This window comes from Nyctibius grandis, chromosome 30 (genome assembly GCF_013368605.1).
Source record: "Nyctibius grandis isolate bNycGra1 chromosome 30, bNycGra1.pri, whole genome shotgun sequence".
Lineage (NCBI taxonomy): Eukaryota > Metazoa > Chordata > Aves > Nyctibiiformes > Nyctibiidae > Nyctibius > Nyctibius grandis.
The window spans coordinates 645595-666539 of NC_090687.1; the positions used below are offsets into that span (position 1 = coordinate 645595).

Sequence of the window (20945 nt, forward strand, 5' to 3'; positions counted from 1 at the left end):
GGAATACGGGCTGGCTTTGCAGGTCAGCAATATGTGAAGATCTCTGAAAAATCACAGGAGCTGCTCACGTATTAGAATGCGTTTTTCTCTCACCTCTTTGGAGATAAACCGGCTGGATTAGGTTACACCAAACATCCACCTCACTGGTATCTTTATTCTAATTGTGAATGCCTAACAAATAGTATAAGCACAAGGCAATTATGTAAGAATGCTTCCCAGAATACTCCTGCAGCCTCTTCCACAGCACACGAATTTACAAGGTTTTAGCAGCTCTAGCTTTACCTGAAACAAGACAAGGCAAAAAAAATAGCTGTTTCCCAGACATATGCTGCATAATCAGCTAGGAAAGAAAACAGCTGCAGTTCCAAGATCATGTACAAGATACTCTTTAATCTTAGTAAATGGCATGAGAATACTGAAAGTTTGACAATGACACAGCTTTTGTACGTTTAATTTAAAATCCTGGAAATAAAAAAAAAAAACCACTGTATAGTGTTGTTCTATATAGTCAAAAGAACAGCAGTGCTCCTCAGCAAGTAAAATAATGATCTGCTGTCCTCTTGATTTCCACTTTTAACCTATTGATATCCAGAAGACTTAAAGTCTTCTCTGCATATTTCTCCTCATCCGATATGTCACTCAGGTTCAGTTTCTCCATATGCCTAGACAGGCATTCTTTAAAATATTTAAAAAAAAAGTATCCTCACAGATGCAACTGTCTGCATCAGAGCTTAGTAATAAAATAAAATTTCTGTAGCCAACATCAGGTTTTTTTTGAAGTCTTTCCCAGCAAATGTTTTCTACCATCTCTCAGCTGCTGTCAGTACACCCTGGAATCTGCCTACACTCCCATTTCTCGCTTCTCATACAGGATGACTGACTGGACTATAAAAAGGAAGGAAAGCACTGTACCCTAGGGACACCCGATACCATGTTTTCGTTTAAAGGACTTCTGTTCCTTCAGCTTTTTTAGGCTGAGTGGGAAGATTTTCTGCATGCACACAGGATGCATCCAGTGGCTGAAGCAGTATAGAAACACCGAATACTCACATTCATACTATCCAGAAAGCAAAAAATTAATGTAAATCAAACCAAGAGAATCTTTGGGCTCTCACAGTTCATTTCACTGCCGCCCAAGGTTTGGCATGCAGCTGATTTATCTTTCGAGTCACCGGTGGTTGTAACTGGGCTACTTACAAAGTAAACTCCTTTTTTTAAAAACTGATTGTGCATCCTTCCCAGCAGGCCAGAACTTGGCTTCAGCAACAAAATTCTTTCCCTGTCTGGAAAGAACTATCCTTACATCCCTAGGATAGATGAAATCAGCATTTGCAGTTCTCTTCTAAGTCTATACCTGTCAATTAAAGAGACAAATGAGCAAGGATGATTCTCACTTATTTTCCTCCAAGGTCCTGAACTCTTCCTCTCCCAAGTAACAAGGGATAAGAAAAGAGGAAACGGCCTCAAGCTGCACCAGGGCAGGTTTAGATTGGAGATCAGGGACAATTTCTTCCCCGAAAGGGCTGTCAAGTGCCGGCACAGGCTGCCCAGGGCAGTGGTGGAGTCACCATCCCTGGAGGGATTTAAAAGCCGTGTAGATGTGGTGCTGAGGGACACGGGTTAGTGGTGGCCTTGGCATCGCTGCCTCAGCTGCTGTAAAAGGTCTGCTCTATTTAAAAGCAATAGGACAATGAGAAAATCTCTCAGTATGAGAGACAGATTCTTAGGTTAATGTCAATTCTACAGGAAGAAAACCAGATCCTTCCAGGCTCTGTGCTGACCTTTTGCAAAGGTGCCCTTCTACAGCGTGAGGACAGAGGACTATGTAGACTGAGAATTGGGGTCGTATGCGTAGCAGGCAGATCTGTTTTAAACCTCTAGACAAGGCACTCTGAAGGAGGAGCCTTTCTTTAGGAAATACACAGAGATTCTTGCATAACATTTTCTATTGCACAGCATCTTTCCACCGTTCTTAAGTTTACAGGAGTTTTGGCACAGTTTTTAGCCACAGTTTTAGTGTAAAAGACTTTCCTAGAAGAAATTAAAGCGAAAATCTTCTTGTGAAGTTGTGCATTTGAACAAGCCTGTGTTAAGTGTCCTGGGGGACTCCGAAGGGGATCCTGATGAACCTTGGCTTTCCCTGCAGGCTCGTGAGCACTTCCGGATGAACTGGCCATTCTTGTTGCGGATGTTTCGCTTCACTTCCACGATCCTGGCAGACTTCAGAGCTTAAAGAGGGGAGAAAAGAGCAGTAAGAGATGTTTAGTCATCTCATATAGTGAGGCTTCACTCTGCAAAGCAATATGGAGGGTAGGAGTGAAGCCCTTTCCTCTTCACTTCCCCCACCATGCAAAGTTCTCCTACCTGCTTCCATGAGCTTCAGCTCTTTGCACAGCTCCTCCTCCATCTTCTTCCTGTAGTCTCCAAACATGGTTCTCATGAGCTGACGCTTCTTCACCAGTGGAGCCTTGTCATTGCGCAGTGTCTTGATGGCACGGAGAGCCTCCTCCGCTGCAGCAGCACAGAGAAACAACGCACAGTTTGACTCCCCACCGGCTCTGCCCCGGCGTGCGTGCCAACCCTTCCCACAGGGGAGATCTCTCGTTTACTTGAATGCTTACCCTGCCTTGGAGTGGGTTTCTGTGTCTTCAGGCCAAGTTCCAGCTGTTTCACACACCAGTCCACCTCTTTCTGTAGCTGGTCATCTGCCTGCTATCCAACATGGAGCAGAGTGAGCATGAGGAAACAAGTCATGCAAAAATTAAAGCAGCAGTTGCTACACAGGAAAAAAATGTATCTGCATACAGTCGGGACTATTCCAAATTGCATGTTCTGGTGATCACTTTATAGACTTCATGACATTTTCCCTATAGTGCTTTTCACTGAATCAACTTAAAGCACTGGACAAATGTTTATTGCAACACACTGCCTCTATTTGATGGACTTAATATTTGGCTGCTGTACAGACGACGCTGTTTTCTGGAAAGCTGTCCAGGGCCCTTCCTCTGAAAGCAGCTGTCAGATCAACTTACAGATGGGAGGAATAAGCATTAACAACAAAAAAAATCCCTACCCCCAAACCTGCCCAAAATCAAAAAGCAAAGAATGGACAAAATCAGAAGCTGAGTCTTGGTGTCTCAGTTCCAGCGTGCTTGCTCAACCAGAAATGCATGAGAAGGAAGATGAAGCCCATGAAGATGGGAGAAGCCAAGTCCCATCAAGCAAAGCCAGCTGGCTAACTGAGCAGTGGAAGGGAGAGACACAGGGCTGCATCCTGGGCTGAAGCAATTTTTAACTGTTATGTACATGTAAACACAAAAGCCCTATTGCTGTCTCCTTTTCCTTACAACAGTCTCCTTCCAATGGACTGGAAACACCTTCAAATCCTTCCACCTTTCTGGTACTCGGCAGTTTTTATGGGTAGGGTTGTTGGTGAAGCAGCACTTTGGACGTGATGCTTCAAGAGGCAGGTGAACACTCACTGCGACTTCATCATAGAACATTAACGAAAGCAAGTTTTTTGTCATTTTTTATTTCAGTATTGCTCAGCTGGCATTTTTTGTTAATAATAACTACCCCTGTGCTGAAAAGAAAAACAAAATTAAGAGCTGGACCTTAGCAGAACATCAGAAAACCTCAGGGTGTGCCTTAATGGTGTGTTTACACATAACTTGCCACTTCAGCTGATTTCTGGGCCACGCCTTACAGTGGGAACCTTCTCGGAAGCACCGTTAAGCTTTGCACCAGATCCTGCCGCAGCCTTGGCTACACCAGGTAGCAGCTCTGCACCTCAGCTTTGCTGCTGGCGTTATGTGAGCCAATTATTCATCCTACCCAGTAACATGCACGTCAGGGGTGCAGTGTCTGGTTCAGCACACACAGATACATTATGGGATCCCATCAATATTTAAATACCTGAGAGGTCTCATCCTGGTGGGAAGTATCTTTATTCTGACATCCGTTAGCTTCTGCCTTTGCCTTCCTGTTGATCTCTGTTTCTTCCATCTCCTTTTTACTGACAGATGTTTTTTGTTTCTTCTTCTTTTTCTTCTTCTGGGCAGCTCCATCTGCTGTCGATTTCTCTGTCAGCGTCTCACCTCCAGGAGCAGTCTCTGGTTGGGGGACCTTTAACGTGACGTGGCTTCTATCTTCTTTGGGTGCACTACCCTCAGCTTGAGTCAACTCAGGCTTCTGCAAGGCTGAAATATGCATCACACCTGCTGATTCCGTAGGCAGTGAATTACCCAGCACTTCATGATCTGCTCTACGCTCTATTTGTTGGCTTGCTGGAACTAATGGAACCACAGGACAGGCCTCATCCGGGATGGCAAAGTTGAAAGCAAACTTGGGTTCTTGTCCAGAGGCAGCAAAACTCAAGGCTCCATTCCAGTTCTCCTGCTCCATGGCCCTTACATTGGCTTGTGTCTGCTCAGCACCACTGACACCGGGGACTGCTTCCAAAGACGTGCCAGTTGCTTCTGGGTCAGTCTCAGAAAGTGTAAAATCAAACTGGAAGCTGTTGTCAGATGACGTGAACCACTTTGGCTTTGCCTCAGAGCTCTGGTCAGATCGTTTCCCACACACGACACCATCTGAAGCCTGCCCGTTGCTTTGCTGTACTTCCACATCACCAGGTTTCACGTCTAGAAAAGATAAAGAATAACGTTTCTATCCACATGCCAGTTGCCTGCTATGGGAATGTCGCTGCTACTGCAGCTCCCTCTGTAAGGCACTGCTGCAGAGAGGCAATCCAATCACAAGCTGCAACGTAAGAAATCTACAGAAACGAACCAAATATCACCATCCCCTGAAGGGACAGTTCAAGCTCACCTGCCTTCTCCATGCTCTTCTGATCCTCAGCCATCTTGAGACGATAATCCCCAAACACACGGCTCATCACTTGCTGCTTCTTCGCAAAAGGAGTCTCACGGGAGCGCAGGACCTTGAGAACGTGCTGCGTCGTCTCTGCTGCACTCAAAGAAAAGACCAACGGAGACAAGAAACATGTTATGAAGGGCCTTACAAACCATACTGTGGGATGGCTGGGTGTCCTCTGAACGTGTTCAGTGTTTGCCACCTCTGACTAATCCATGACTGGCATTCAACTGAAAGGAAATTCCAAGTGCTTCTAGAAGCTGAAATATTGTGAAAGGTTCTTAAAGGAAAAAAAAACCAAACAGATCTTAACTGCTTATTATATACATCATCTGGACTCCAGGCAGAGCCTGGTTACCATCAGCAGTACTGCTTTGCTCCCCTGGGCCAGGTACTGTGCAAACGGGCCCTTCTCTGGCCAAGTCACTGCCTCTGCTTGCCTTGTCACTGCGCTCAGCTCCTGCCTCCCTTCCAGGAGCAGCCTTCCCCTGCTGCTGCTGGACACGAGGTACCGAGCACAAGATACAGGTGTAACAAAGTGGTCTGATGCTCAAGCATGGCGTGTGGGCACATATTAATCACTGCTACATCTTCAGGTGCACCAGAAAACACTCATCTAGGCATCTTACAAAGGGTAGCAACATCCCTCCTCTAAATGTTAAGTACTAGCCATCAGCAGGAGCAGGACATACGTCCTCACAAGTCAGACTGACTAGATCAAACTGTGATCTTCTGAGAAGTATTTTATAGGATTTTATCTTTCACGTAATTTCTCCTCGGAACAAGGACAACGAGGAACAAGCTTCACAAAAATAAACCTACTGGCATTGAAGGGCCAGACACACTGCCACAGTATTTCCTTAAGACTGGAAAACAAAAGCAGAGCTGCAGCAGAACCAAACAACATGCCGTTAGACAGGAAAATGAGAACATGAGAAAGAACACAGAAAACAGGGAGAATAAATGTCCCCGGAATTAAATATAAAGCTGCTTCCAGACAGACAGTTCTTAAAGTTCAATGCTTTGTGTTGTTTTGTATTTAGAACAAATCCCCTATAACACAAGAATATGAGTGAGAAAAAAAGACACTGGGAGAGAAGAAACAGAAAAACGTCCAGGTCTGCTAAATCCGAACCGAGGCTGGAATATGGCTGCAGGCTGTGAAAGAGTCAACATACCTTGTTTGGGGGTTGGGGGGAGGCGAAGCAGATTTGCCTCCAGCTGCGAGATGCACCACTCCAGCTCATCTTGGAACGTGTCTTGGGGAGCCTTGGACATGGGATGGGGGAAGGCACAATGTTTAAAAGCAGCACAAATCCCTCACCTGCAAAACTGATTCCAAAACTGAGTTTTCTGAAGTCCTCTCTCCTCGTATGGGAGATCAGACTAGTGGGTCATGAACCCCTTTTCTAGCTTTACGCTTGAGGTGCTTTGTGTAACAGCTCCATTTCTACCATAAATCAGCACAGCACAGGGTGGGGCACACGCCCTGCAACATCCCCTATTTGGAGGGCACCAAATGAGCCCTCTTCATTACAAAAATTAGAAACAATGAACTCTTACTAACAGTAAGCTGCTCACTCCTGGCAAGCCAAGACTTAGAATCACAAAATGGTTTGGGTTGGAAGGGACCTTAAAAATCATCCAGTTCCAACCCCCTGCCACGGGCAGGGACACCTTCCACCAGACCAGGTTGCTCCAAGCCCCATCCAACCTGGCCTTGAACACTGCCAGGGAGGGGGCAGCCACAGCTTCTCTGGGCAACCTGGGCCAGGGTCTCACCACCCTCACAGATTGTTTTTGTTGTTTTTTTTCTCCTCCTCCCTTTTTAAAGGGCCCAAATGGAAGATTTCCCATTATTCCTGAAGCTTATCCTATGGCATAATACGTCTCCACAGAAGGAAATTTCCCACCAGCACAGCTCTGGCAATACACAGAATTCATCTTTATGCTAAACACAAGTCCTTCAGGCTGCCTTTGCTGTAGTTTTACCCTGTCTGCCTCCTGCTCAGCAGGTGGAAAGTAAGGCTTCGGAGTCCACCAGTGAACAAAATAGTCGTTAGAACGCATCAGGAAATGAAAAATAAAAATCTTGCCTTAGCGGCATAAGGAGGAATGGGAAAGTCAGGCACAGGTGCCAGGGAAGGCCTTTAGAGAGATCCTGCCGGGAGCCGGGGTCACAGGGCCGGGGGGGAGGAGAGCCTGGGCCTGGGGAAGGGGCCCCGGCAACGGCCGGTGGGGAAGCGGGCGCCGCGCAACAGAGCGAGAGGCAGAGCGGGGCCGAGCAAAGCTCTTACCGGGTCCATGCCGAGCAGGCTCCGCGCCGCCACGGGCCCCGCCGCCGCCGCCCACCTCCGGTCACGGAGCAGCGGGGCGCTCCGGGGCTCCAGCTCCGCCCGGGCCCGGCCTGAGGCAGCCGCCGGGGAGAAACCGGGAAGGCCCCGGCCGCCGTGCGCCGCCCAAACGCCTCCCCCGGCGCGGTCCGTTCGCTGCCCCTCCGGCCGCTCCCCCGGCCCCGCGCCTCCGTTCCGCACGCCGCGCTGGGGGGGACGAGGGGCCCGCCCGCCCCCAAGGCCCCGGCACCCAGCACCCGGCACCGGCCCGCCGGGGAGGGACGGGGAAAGGCCCCGCTGCCGGCCCGGGGCGAGTGGCTCCTCACAGACCGCCATGGGGCGCCAGCGGGGCGGCCCTTCCGCTCGGCCCGGGGCAGCGGCGGGGGGAGGCCTGTGGTGCCGGGGCACGAAGCGTTCCTCCGGAGCCGGGTGACCCAAGGCTGGGCGGTCAGAGGAGCCGAGCTCCCGCCGTGGGGGTGCGCTTGAATCGCAAATCGTTTGGGTTGGAAAGGACCTTTAAGCTCATCGAGTCCAACCGTTAACCCAGCACTGCCAAGGCCACCACTAACCCATGTCCCTCAGCACCACATCTACACGGCTTTTAAATCCCCCCAGGGATGGGGACTCCACCACTGCCCTGGGCAGCCTGTTCCAGTGCTTGACAGCCCTTTGGGGGAAGAAATTGTTCCTGATCTCCAATCTAAACCTCCCCTGGGGCAACTTTTCCGCCAGGCACTTTCAAGCCACTCTTCCCCCAGCCTGTAGCGGTGCGCGGGGTTGTTGTGCCCTGAGTGCAGGACCCGACACTGAGCCTTGTTGAACCTCATACACTTGGCCTTGGCCCATCAATTTGTCCCCCCACAAGCTCACCACCCTCTCCCCTGAGCCCCACAGGGAGCTGCTGGGCCCCATTTCCACTGCCAGGACGCTGTCTGTCTGTCTGCAGCCTCCCTCCGTGCGACCAAATCCCATGGCACCTTCCGGAGCGCCCACATCAGCATTGTCCCCATGGAGATGTGGAGGCCCGAGGGCCACGGTGCCACCAGCAGGTCACAAGCCAGCCTGGTACACGCCGTGCCAGCATACACCACCATAGGTAGGGTACAGCGTGCTTTCAGCAGGAAAAAAACGGTAATACACATATACAGGCACTGTCCAATTCCATTTCTGTTTTAGATTTCCTTTTGATTATTTAATTTTGTAAATTAAAAAAAAAAAGTTAGACACCTTGTTCCATATGCATTTTTTTTCTCTTGGATTTTTTTCAACAGCAGTCAAAAGTGCCCCCGCTGAGATCTGTAATGCTGTAGCACGTCACATTTCACAGCACAGTATTTGATGTCTCTTTCAAATGCTTCAAATTGTGGAGGTTACAGTTTCTGCTGACATTGGCAGTCAATGTTAGAAATTCTCCAAGGCTGCCAGTTATTCCAGCAGGGCTCTCAAGTGCTAGGAAAGCACTTCCACATGTTGCTGTTAAAGGTTATAAAAACGTACTGGAAAAATCGGCACACTTCTGCCAATCCCAACCAGACTTTAGTCTTGCCTTACAACCTCCACCCGTCCCAAGACTTAGCCCTTGTCTGAGCCCTCCCCTCACTACAAAAACCATCTAATTGGTTTGAGGCTTGTCAGAGGTTGTCTAAGACATCGCCAGGCTTTTCTGACTGCGGTAGGTTCGAAATTGGCATCAGTCTTCACAGAGAAGTGTCCAAGTGTCAGGAAAAGAGCTGACAGTCAAGTATTGGAGAAGAGAATAACAAGCACGGGAATAATGAGCTATCAGCCACTGTCTTGAAAGGCCAGAATCCCACTGCAGCTCTCCTCTCCCTCAGTCCCTGAGCTGGACCGAGGGCTTGTGAACCCGTCACTACCGGTCTGGATGCATCCCCCAAAGCAAAGGCTTCCTGTCTGCGGCCTGAGGAACGCACAAACCCATCAGAGGGTGCGAAGGCCTTACTAGGTACGGCTGGGCACAGAGCCTGCAGAACCCACCCAGCCAGAACAAAGGGTTAAGAGGAACATTGCCTGCTGTGGCAGGATGCTGTCCATGTCTCCAGCTGAAAGCACATGCTGTGGACTAAATGCCCATGCAGGGAAAAGGCACAAAGGACCAGCAACGCCTCATTTTTCCTGGGTTTGGTCTCTGCCCTGAGGATTCAGCCCACATGAATTCACAGCCCCACAACGGCACCGAGTCAGCGAGCTGTGACAGCCTTGCTGCAGAGGACACACGACAGAGGGACTGCCGAGGGATCAGAACGTGATCCTCAACTTCTGCTGACACAACAGGAACCTTTTAACATGAAGAGCTGTGACCTGAGCTGGTGGAAGCTGATGTCTAACCAGCCACGGCTGCCCAGGAGCGAGGCAAACAGCAGGCAGAGGAATGGAAATGGCTTGAGCCTGCCTTGGGCACGGGGCAGGTTAGTGTGTGCTGTATAAAACAGTGCAAAGGCTGGGACAGCTTCACACCGCTGTAAGACGGCGGCAGGAGCACCTCTGTCTGGGGACTCCACACAGGACAGCTGTGCAGTCCTTCAGGTCGCTCTGAGGACCGACAGTCCCCCCTCAACACAGATCTGCCTGCTTTCCCCACTCCACCAACCGAGCACCAACACATTTGTTGCAGGCATGGCTGTAACTGGAAGCAGCGGTTGCGCTGGAAAACGCAGCTCTTTGGTATGAGGCTCCTTTAAGGGAGTTGCAGGAAGGAATTAAAAAAAAAAAAAACCAACAAAAAAAGAGAGAAGTGGAGTGGTTACCAAAGCTGCTAACCACAGCGCCAGGGAGCCTCGGCGGGCAGCAGGACAGCCCAGTGTCACATGCCCAACGCATCCTGTCTCCAGACTTCCTTGCCCGCGATGTACGTGGCTTGCACATACAGACCATCATTCAGCATCAGGAAATCTGCAGCAGACAAGAGAGAAAGGAAGGAGCTATCAGAGAAATGGAGCAGCTGAAGCTGGCTGGGAGGAGCCGGGCTCAGTGGGGAAGAGCTTCTCCCCACCCCGCAAACAGCAGCAGGACGGCGGTGCCACCCTTGCTACGGCAGCTCTGCTCCGTGCTTGGCTGCGACGTGGGGGTCTCTCCAAAGGGCTCACGAACCACCACCAGCATCCAAGGGAAAAACCACTGGAGCAAAAGCCCGGAGCAAATCCCAGGCAGAGCGAGTCTCCCTGCAGCTCCCGCTGAAGCAGGGGATGAAGATGCGTTCACAGCAGCCCCTGCTTTGCTCCAGCACCCAGAAGCCCTCACACTGTTGTCCCCACACCAGTACCTGCTGTTCCCATACCAGTACCTGCATCGGAGTCATAATTTAGCGTCCCCTTTTTGTGTTCAATCCCCAGGAGCTGGGCGGGATGCAGAGACGCTGCCTCCAACGCGGTCTCTACCGAGCACCCTTGGACAGAGAAGGGGGAGGCATTAGGGCAGCAAACAGCTCCACTGGCAGAGCAGCCCAAACCCCCCTGGCCAGGGCAACTGTCAGCCTGGCAGGAACCCGAGCTGGAACACCCTCGCCACAGCCGTATGGAGATGGGGAGGGGAAACATGCCTACGGGAGACAGCGGGAAGAGGAGAACTCAACACCTAGGGTATGGAGAGGGAAAAACCATTCACCTTTGTGAGAAAGGAGCAGGAGAGTTCACCTCTCTTGGTGCTATGGGTTAAAATGAAACCTCCCCTCAAAAAGGTGCTCATCTGAGGCCAGTGCCACTGATCCCAGCCCTTCTCATCGTCTCAGGTGAGAGGGAACGTTCCCCAGTGGAGCGGACACAGCTGGCAAGAGCAAGACCTCTTCCCGAGTCAATGTAGGGAGCAACAGCTTGTGGACAAGGCTCACTTACCTGTGGCTTCTTGGAAGTGTCGCACACATGTGTCCATGGTCGCCACGCTACCACTCAGGGTCTTTGTGCCTGGGAGAGGAACAGGATGGCACTGAGCAGGTCCCACAACTCACAGCAAGGAGAAGCGGGGCGGTGGGAAAGCATAATGTGTCAAAAGGGGTAGAAATCCTGGGTCACGTGAGAAGTGAGTTGAAGGGCCTGCAGCCACGGCTGCCGAGTGACAGAGCGAGGCAAGAGAGCCTGTGCTGGCAGCACAGGGAAAGGTACCGGGATGTCACCCTGCAGCTCCACCATAAGACCAGCTGGACTGTGTGAAACTCTAGCTCACAACACAGGCACCTGCTGCCAGAGAGAGGAAGGGAGCTGAGAAAGGAATGCTCCTTCTCTGAAATATCTTCCCAGTCTCCAACTGCTTGCAGTTTAGGGAAATTTGTTAGTAAGAAGTGGTGTTATAGTAAAGATGAGGGACAATAAATATCTGTGGGATTTCTCTGTCCTTTCTGACCCCACTGGAACCTCTAGCATCCATGACACTGGGCAACAAGGTGGTCAAACGTGTTGCAGACAGCTAAAAATTGACAGATTCCTCCTCACTCTACCAAGACGGGGCAATCCCCCTCTTCACAAGGTACCTCATTCTCCCCAGGGCCAAGTCACCGCAGAGCCATTAACCGATCAGGCACCAACGCCCAAGACGGTGGCACTAACAAGCACTGCAAGGCGTGCTGAGCTCTCCAGGAACAGGCATGAGCGGCAGCACTGCCCCAGCCCTTCTGCAGGACGGCACTTACCTGCAATGTAGGTGTTCAGCCCGTCGATCTCCACCACCTGCTGACCCAGCGTGTGCCGACCTGGTGCCAACCCCAAGCCAGCGATCGCATCCGTCACCAGCACCAGGCCTGAGGGACGCAAGGAAAGAGGCTGCGTTAGCTTTGCTGCTGACCTTGCTGTAGCTCCGAGCTCTGTGCCGTGCTGGTCCTCCCAGAGAGGGGCCAAAGCATCTCTAGCCACGTCCGATTGAAGCAAGAGGGCTGGTGGATCAGCACATGTGGCCGTGACCTCTTTCAGGCAGCGAGGGTGGCGTGCCACAGCACTTGTGTGAGTGTTTTGTGGGAGCTGGCACAGTGCTGGGGATGGCTGAGGGACACTGCGTGGGCTCACCTTTGGGGTGGGCGCGGTGGGCGATTCGCAGGGCGGCAGGGTTGGTGTGGATGCCATCAGAGATCATGCCGTAGAAGACTCTCCGCCCAGCAGGAATCTTGTCACTTGTCAGCAGCCCCACGATCCCAGGGTCACGATGGTGGAACTGCCCGAGGGGAGAGAGGACAAGCTATGGAGCATCACCAGGACTTGTTGGCTGAGACCCCATCAGGGGACTCAGCTGCCATCTCTGTCAAACAGTGCCTGGCAGCTGGGTGCTCCTTCATTACCAGACAAATCTGGGCATTTCCTTGAATTTCAAGAGTCTGCTACAACCTTGACTCTCTTTTAGACCAGGCAGTAGAAACGTGAAGCCAGAGGTTCAGTGCTGAAACCTCACTGCAAGGCCTGTTATGAAACAAGCTGGGGAGAATACAGATCCGTGGGGAGCAGAAGCGAAAGCACCGAAAGCAAAACCAGTGCAGGGCAAGTGCCCTCGGCTACTCACCGGCAACATGGCGTTGAAGAGGTGAGTGATGAAGGTAGCACCGTGCTGCACAGCCTCCTCGGCCTGGGAGAGATTAGCCACCGAGTGACCTGGGAACAAAGACCAACGCATGATTTTTCTGCCCAACTCTCCATTTATTTCCCTACAGGAGTGAAGACGCTCTGTCACTAGGACTCTGTCACTCTGATGGCCCACCCCAGGCTGAGGTCTGAGACGCCAGCCTTGGCACAGAGGGGTCTGGCCATGACCGCGGCGGGGAGTCTGGCAGTGGGTGTTTCACCTGAACACGTTCACTGTTCACATCACAACTGTCACAAATGCTGCCTTGCTCACAGAGTTGCCTTCAGGCTGGGCTAGAGGTCCAAGGATGCGCCTTTCTGCTGTCCTCACATATTTAAAGGCTTTAGAGAGAGGTATCAAGGGAGTAGAGACAGTGGAGACTTTGCCAAGAAAGAATACGGGGATAAAACTATCCAGAAATAAAATTCTGTCTTCCCCAACACGGAGAGCAGCTCTAATGCTCTGTGGGCAAACCTTGCCTTTCTGTAGTTCTTTGCTTTGTGTGGCTGCGAGATAAGAAATGCTCTGCTGTACGAATGCCCTTTTCACTTAAGGTTTAATTTCACCCTGAATAACTCACCCCCTCTTTTTTTTTTTAAAAAAAAAATGATTTCTTCAATGATCTGAAGCAAAGAAGAGTTTGTGGAACAGAGAGCAAGAAAAATGCAGCCAGTTTTAAGGCAGTGGCCAGCAAGACACTGGAGGGAGAGGTCTTCTCCTACAGCGCTTCCTGTTGAAAAACAGAGTTATCAAAACTCAGTAACCTTTGGAAAATGATTTCACCTGTCAAATAAGGCCTAAAGCAGTTGAACTTCAGAGTTTGAACCTTTCCATATCGTCAACCCTCAATTATATCTTTATTCAAGTAAGACTGTGATCCTTTCCTGTGTTTGAACACCACCAAATGCTACCTTGTGTTAAACGGCAGGGGCTCCTCACTCAGCGAAGTTTGGCCCTTACCATGCAAAGGGCGACAGATTGGCAGCATCAAGCAAGGTCCTCATTTGTGACAGGTCTGTCACCTCCATATAGACCAGGCAAAAGAAAACCCCACCCTGTCCAGTCACACTGAGACACCAGTAGAGATGCTACAGCCCCAAGAGTGGGGCTGCCTGGCCCGTGTGGCACAGGGAGACGGGGCCTCCCTACGCCTCCTCCTCCCCAGCCCTTACCCAGCGAGACACAGATGCCCCGTTTGGTGAGTTCCCGGATCACCTCACTGCTCCTCTTCATCTCTGGGGCCAGGGTGACTATCCGGACACCGTCTAGGGACCCGTAGGTGGCAAGCAGGTCCTGGAAGGCACCTGCCTCGAAGGTGCGGAGGCAGTGCTCCGGGTGCGCCCCTTTCTTCTCCTTGCTGATGAACGGTCCTTCCAGATGGGCCCCTGCCCAAACAGGAACACAAAGCCATGGCCCTTCCTCTCCCCGCCAAGCACAAAGAAACCTGCTGTGTCTACCCTGCTCGAGTCAAGCTCTTGCCATTCTCCCACAGCAAAACACATGGCTCAGGTGACTCTGAGCTCAGAACAGTGGAAGATGAAGCGCTGGCAGCTGGCCGAGCGAAGCCACCGCACTGCCATCACCCCGTGGGGCCCAAAAGGGCTGGAGCGGTGCGTGTACGATGGCAGAGACCACGGCAAAGGCCAGGCACAGTAAGGGAGGGAGAAAGCAGGTCTGTGCCCACCTGTGCATCCCTCCCATCGAGAGAGCTCCAGCCCCCGTTTGTGCTGTCCCTACAGTAGCTTCTTTCTCCTTAACAATGAACAAGATAATTGCCCACCTAGAGTAGCACCAGAGAGGACAGCGAGGGACAAAACCACTTACCCAGGATACCAGCTCCGTGGGCTCCACCATTTCTTATACTGATCTGAGGGAGAATCTAGAGAAAGGGGTTTGTCAGACATGGCACCCCAGACGCAGTACCCCAGCCTGCCAAAACAAACCCAAACCTTGGGTCTGGAGAGAGCTTTGTAGCTGGACCACTTGGGACCATCAGCCAAACACAGCTCACAAAGAAAAAGCCAGTTCCAAGCCCCCGTTGTGCAAAGCTGGGCTGGGAGACATCGCTTTCTCAGCGGTCTAAAGGTTAAGGGCAAGGAATCCAGGGGCAGTCCAGCTCCTCATGCCCACGGCTTTTCTGCCAAGGCAGCTCTCCCAGTCTCTGCAGACCCAGCCTTGGCCCTCTCCCCTCTTGGTATCAACCTCAGCCCTTTATCACGCTGCGGATGAGAGGGGGGGAAAATCACTTACCTGGTGGTACACAGATGGAGGAGAGGTCACCAGGGTGGGACAGAAGGAGGTCACTCCATGGGAGAGGATTTTCTGACTGACCAGGTCAATCCCTGATTTGAAGTCATCTGTAGCCAGGGAGAAGTCCACCCCAAAGCCTCCTGCACCATGAACAAAACAGGGATGAAACTCAGCTGCCCGAGCGGACGTTCTCCCACCCGAAAACACCGAAGAAACATTTTGCATGACCGGAGTGAGTGAGCTGCTCCATTTGTCCGGCACTGACCAGAAGCAAAGGGCTCCATCAGCACTTCTCCTGTCCTACTCCACGAGTACAAATCCAACCAATGCTGCCCTCCCAAAGTGCTCTTCCCCACAGCATCCCAGCGCTTTGTAAGCACCAACTTTTTATTTTGATGCAGGGCAAAATCTGAGGATTCCTCACCGAAAGAGGGGATCTGACTTCCAGCATAAGCTACCATAGAACGAGCCTCTCTTGACCCTCAGGAAAGAGCTATTGCAGGTAACGTTTGTTCCTTTGAGACGTCCTGCTCTGTCCTCCCTGCATCCTGGAAAGAGTAGGGTGGGCATCCTGCCAGCGCAGGGGCAGGATAAAATGGTGATAAAAATGAGGTTAAGAGGAAAGCCGGGCTGAAAAACCTCACCGAGCCAAAGGGGATCAATTCTGTGACAGGAGCAACCATGGGCAAAATTGTTCTTTATCGTTAGTTCGGTGACTCACATGTCCCTCGAGCAGCTGAAACGCCCTTGGTCATGGGCAGTATGCACACAGCAGGGTTTGAAGGTCAGTGATGGACGAACCCGGGACCCCCCACCCCCTTGTGAGCGCATGTGCCTTCGCCGTACCATTGATCTGGACATCGATGAAGCCCGGGGCAATGATGCTGTCCTTGCAGTCCAGCTGGATGTCAGCAGAGCCCTTCTCGTCAAAGAAGAGTTTCTCCGGGTTGAGGATCTTCCCCTCTCGCACCCACAGGTCCTCCCTGAAGGGACAGTCACACACACAGATGGCTCCTGTGCCATCTGCACTGGAGCATACGGGAGCACGTGGCCGTGGCCCCAGTAACAGGGGTGGCCTCGGGCAGAGCAGACCCCTCCGGCACCCTCTGCCATGGGCTCTCCGATGTCTACCAGGGCAAAGCTGCTCTTCCAGCAGCGACACAACCGGCAGCCCTCTCTCTGCGGGGCCTCTGGCTTTATAAAACTCACAGGAACGGGATTTTCATGGGCTGCCCGTCAAATACGGTGGCGACGGCCAAGGGGCCCAGGGGCTGGTGGAAGAGGCAAAAGGAAAGACGAGGGTAGCAGAGAGGGGCCGTACACACGCCTTGTCTCCTGCAGAAAGCAGGCGGAGGGGACGAGGGACAGTGGGAGTGCGGGGGGTGACAGCCGATGCACCGGGGGTCCTGGGGACAGTCCCCAGCACGCTCCACCTTCCAGGTCAGCTCTGCAGCTTGGCCGTGAGCCCCGGCGACCCCGGTCCCCCGCAGCCACCGCGGCCCCCCCGCAGCCACCCCGGTCCCCCGCAGCCACCGCGGCCCCCCCAGCCCTCACCGCTGGAGCTGGTGGCCCCTCAGGATGCGGCAGTTGGTGAACTGGAGGATGGGCGCGTCCGAGACGGATTTGTTGGACGGCATCGTGTGGCTGCGGGAGCCGGCGGGAACGGGGGACTTCCCCCCGGAGACCGGGATCAGGGCCACGGGGTGGGGGAGCGGCGGTGGTGGGGCGGGGCAAGGCCGCGGCTCCGGTACGAGCGGCTGCAGCGGGAACGGGAAGCCGGTGCGGGGCGGAGGGGCCGGAGCACCGCCCCGGGGGCAGGCGGTGGGCAGGTCCCCGCCCTTCCCCGGGGTTCCGGGCCGATGCTGTGAGGAAAAGGCCCCGCCGGTCTGTGCGGCGCGGCCAGGCCGCGGGACCCGGTCAGGGCCCGGCCCGGGGCAGCCCGCACCCCCCCACCGCGGGGCAGCGGCGGGGACCGGACACCCGGGGGCGGGGCCTGGGCGGGGCCAAGGCGTCACCCACCGCCCCGCCGGCTCCCAGTCACGTGATCCCGGCCCACCTGACGCGCCGGGATCCCCTCCCACGTGACCTCCCCCCTCAGCCCCGGCGCCGCCATCATGGGGGGGGCGCCGCCATCTTGGGGAGGTCGGTGGCTCCGTAGAGGAAGGCCCGGCCGCCGGGCTGAGGGGAGCAGGCGGCCCCCGCGGCCACGACCTTGCTTTAAAAGCCGGTGGTGAAGAAAAACCGGCGGTGCAGGAGCTCCCTTCCGCAGCAGCCCTCGGCCCTGGCTGCCCCTGGGGACTCCTGCCGGCCCACACAAGCCTGTGCGTGGGAGGTGGCTGTGGGGATGAGGCTGTAGAGAGATGCCTGCTCTTGTCTGGGAAGCCAAGGAGGGTGGCAGGCTCTCCCTGCCCTGAAGGCCTGGGGTCTCACTCATACACATGCTGCCGCCAGGCCGAGCGAGCCCCCGGGCCTGCTGCCCTCTCTCACAGCGACTGTCTCGGGGGATTTACCCTGTCGGAGCCTCTAAAGGGGCTGGCAGCAGCATGTGCTGGTGTTTGGCCACAGCGTGTAACGTGGAGCTGATGAAATGCTCTTGAAAAGGTCTGATACCAGTGGGGAGTGACATGTGTCCTAAGGGAAGCCTGTCTTATCCAGGGAAACTCCAGACCGGTGAGCTCAGGGAAGCTGGAGAGGGGTGAGGAGGAGCTGCTGTGCTGACCATGCAGGTGTCAACATCTGCTTGTCACAACCATCTCCCCAAGACCACCTTCTTGCCAGTCTGCACGCACCTCCTGCTCTGTCTCGCCAGATGCTCTGATGAGAAATGTTTCGGGCAGAATATTTTTCCACTGTGTCTGCTGACTCCAGACTGCAGCTCCTCAGTGCAGGTGGTCTAGAGCATCATCACTCGAGAACCATTATTCAGCCCCAGGACAGACTAGAGTAAGCCCAAGCCACCTTTACCTTCACAAGTTCACTACCACCTGCCATCTTCCAGCCACGGATCCTGCAGCTCTTAGTGAGCCTTGATGCAGCTCTTGTACAGGCACTGTCATCGTTAGCTGGGCAGCCATGTTCCACCATCCAGAGGGACCTTGACAGGCTGGAGAGGTGGGCCCATGCAAACCGCATGAAGTTCAGCAAGGCCAAGTGCAAGGTCCTGCCCGTGGGTCGGGGCAATCCCAAGCACAAATCCAGGCTGGGCGGAGAATGGGTTGAGAGCAGCCCTGAGGAGAAGGACTTGGGGGTGATGGGTGACGAGAAGCTCACCATGAGCCGGCAACGTGCGCTGGCAGCCCAGAAAGCCACCCGTGTCCTGGGCTGCATCCCCAGCAGCGTGGCCAGCAGGGCGAGGGAGGGGATTCTGCCCCTCTGTTCCGCTCTCCTGAGACCCCCCCTGCAGTGCTGCGTCCAGCTCTGGGGCCCCCAACACAAGAAGGACACGGAGCTGTTGGAGCGAGTCCAGAGGAGGCCACGGAGATGCTCAGAGGGCTGGAGCCCCTCTGCTCTGGAGACAGGCTGAGAGAGCTGGGGCTGTTCAGGCTGTTTATTGGCTCGGGCAAAGTAAGGTTTCTGGAATCCCCCCCTCACTGTTCCTTTCTCAGTCTCAGCTATGGGGAAAAAAGAGTTAACTGCAACCTGGACAGGTAATTCATTACTTTTTTGAAATGTTACTTTCCAAGCTGGCAGCATGGCTGCAGGCAGGCTCCTAAGGTCATCTGACAAGTCAGCAGCAGCCTGGGAAAGAAGTCAGAGAGCTTATTCTGTGCTCTGCAGCCAGGCCCCTGCCTGTTCTCTCCACCAGCCCATGCCACCAGCAGTCCTTCTGTCTGCAGTCTCTGTGTCTGGAAGGGCAAGTGTCCAATCTCCAAAACATGACAGGCAAGCACCATGCTTCATTGAAATTAAAGCCAGTGTCCCCAACAGTCTAAGCATTTACTCCTGAACATCTGCTGGCACTCCTCCATTTCCCCTCCGTCCTCCTTGCTCCCCAGGGACTGCCGTGTGCTGCAGCAGCCCACCTAGCCCTCTCTTGCGTGTTTATCCCGTTCGGTGTCCTACGGTATCACAGAGAGAGTCAAGGGTCTCATCAAGGACCGTGTCTCGGCAGGGTGCTGATGTGAGCTCCGCTGATGAGAAAAGAGAAATGATGGGGAATGTAATTGTGCAGGGATGTAACAACCCCATCTGGCCAGGAATTGAATTTTAATGAGGTTTTATGCTGTACTTATTCTGTGATGTCAGTGCTTGTCCACACTACAAGCTGCCTCTTACTGTCAGCAGGATGCCAGTAAAGGCCCCTGAAATGGAGAGCTGGCAATGATGCTAGTTGAGGCCGGGAAAACCATGTGCCATGCTGTCTCAGGAATTTGAGGCTCAGAATGGCTTCAGGCAGGTTTTCCTCACCATGGCTGAAATTACCCACGTCTGAGGCACCCAGCAGCGTACTGGTGGGAATGATTGGTGAGGTCAAGGAGACTCCAAAACCAGAAGATTAGAAAATGAATCCTAAAAGCGGATCTCAGGCCTGCTTATTTGAGCAAACGACTCTGCCAGGAGGGAAGTGCTCTTCCAAGCTGCTAAACTGAACTCAGATGTCAAAAGGCATATACAGCACCCAGACTGCCCATGGCCAAAACAGGGCGCGTTCATATGACCGTACAAGCTGACAGACTTGTGACAGTGACTTTTCTTAGCAGTGGAAGAGACACCTAAGTAAATGCAAATACTGATTGTGTACAGGTAGTGACATCCCCTAGAAAAGATCCTGCCACGGGACCCACCCCACTGACACAGCTTCACCGACCCTTCAGCGACAGATCCAATATTTTTCTAGGCTGCAAGCCCAAAGCGAACCACTGAATCAGAACGCTGGCAAACAGCCCGGGCCGCCCTCTGCACTGCTGGGAAGAACAGAACAGCCTGTGCTGAGATGAAAGGTATGGAAATTTGCCTCATCGATGCTGTAGGTATGTCACCCAGCCCAACTTTATGTCACAGAATCCCAGACTGGTTGGGGTTGGAAGGGATCTCTGGAGATCACCCAGCCCAACCCCTGCCCAAGCAGGGTCACCCAGAGCACGTTGCACAGGGTCACGTCCAGGCAGGTTTGAGTATCTCCAGAAAAGGAGACTCCCCCCCTCCCTGGGCAGCCTGTGCCAGGGCTCTGGCACCCTCACAGTGAAGAAGTTTTTCCTCATATTCAGATGGAACTTCCCGTGTCTCAGCTTGTGCCCGTTGCCCCTTGTCCTGTCGCTGGGCACCACTGAGAAGAGTCTGGCCCCATCCCCTTGACACCCCGCCTGAGGTATCTGTGAGCATTGATAAGATCCCCCCTCAGTCTGCTCTTCTCCAGCTGAACAGCCCCAGCTCCCTCAGCCTCTCCTCGCAGCAGAGATGCTCCAGTCTTGTATATACAGTCACGTATCTGTCCTGTTTAAGTCTTGTCTCTTTGGATGTTCCTCTTCTATTTCTCAGTATTAAATTAACCCTGTCTTGCATGACCAATAATTGCACACTCCTTCTCTAAATTGCATGTTCTTTCTCTCTACTGCCCCAGTAATAGGCTGAGGGCATCACAAGTTGTAGTTTCACTTGCGTTTTCTTTAGCAAATGTTTTTTTTTCTTCAGGTTGAGTTATTTTTAACTTGGCTCAGTTCCCAAATAAGACTCACTGCCTGTCGTCACGACAAGTTGTACCAGCACATTTGTGAGAAACAGGGGAGTGCGTGCTACAGATGTGAAAGCAGGTCTCGGTGTCCAGAGGGAGGGCACTGCTGCCAAATGAAGGGCTTCTGGAGATGTAGCTTTGGCTTCTAATTTTTCACGTGCATTCACCAAGAGGTCTAAGAAATTGTCCTAACGCACACAAGAGCCAGGGAGGCCATTCACACACTGCTAGTCTGGGGAACACACGTGACTTCCTAAGGC

The 20945-nt window shown here is 53.1% G+C and overlaps 2 protein-coding genes across 2 annotated transcripts; both read right to left on the reverse strand.

Moving 5' to 3' along the window:
- Positions 1-370: 370 nt before the first annotated feature.
- On the reverse strand, positions 371-7544 carry C30H8orf33 (chromosome 30 C8orf33 homolog). Its single transcript, XM_068420040.1, has 7 exons — positions 7173-7544; positions 6054-6144; positions 4831-4968; positions 3916-4643; positions 2622-2712; positions 2365-2511; positions 371-2228 (listed from the first exon to the last, which is right to left on the reverse strand). The coding sequence occupies exons 1-7, from the start codon at positions 7542-7544 to the stop codon at positions 2032-2034; spliced, it is 1764 nt and encodes a 587-aa protein (XP_068276141.1). The 3' UTR covers positions 371-2031.
- Positions 7545-8372: 828 nt separating this feature from the next.
- AMDHD2 (amidohydrolase domain containing 2) lies at positions 8373-16976 on the reverse strand. Its single transcript, XM_068420130.1, has 11 exons — positions 16569-16976; positions 15861-15997; positions 15015-15154; positions 14589-14643; positions 13937-14149; positions 12705-12793; positions 12218-12362; positions 11848-11955; positions 11057-11125; positions 10510-10611; positions 8373-10118 (listed from the first exon to the last, which is right to left on the reverse strand). Exons 1-11 carry the CDS (start codon positions 16649-16651, stop codon positions 10030-10032), a joined length of 1230 nt encoding a protein of 409 aa, XP_068276231.1. The 5' UTR covers positions 16652-16976; the 3' UTR covers positions 8373-10029.
- Positions 16977-20945: the final 3969 nt, after the last annotated feature.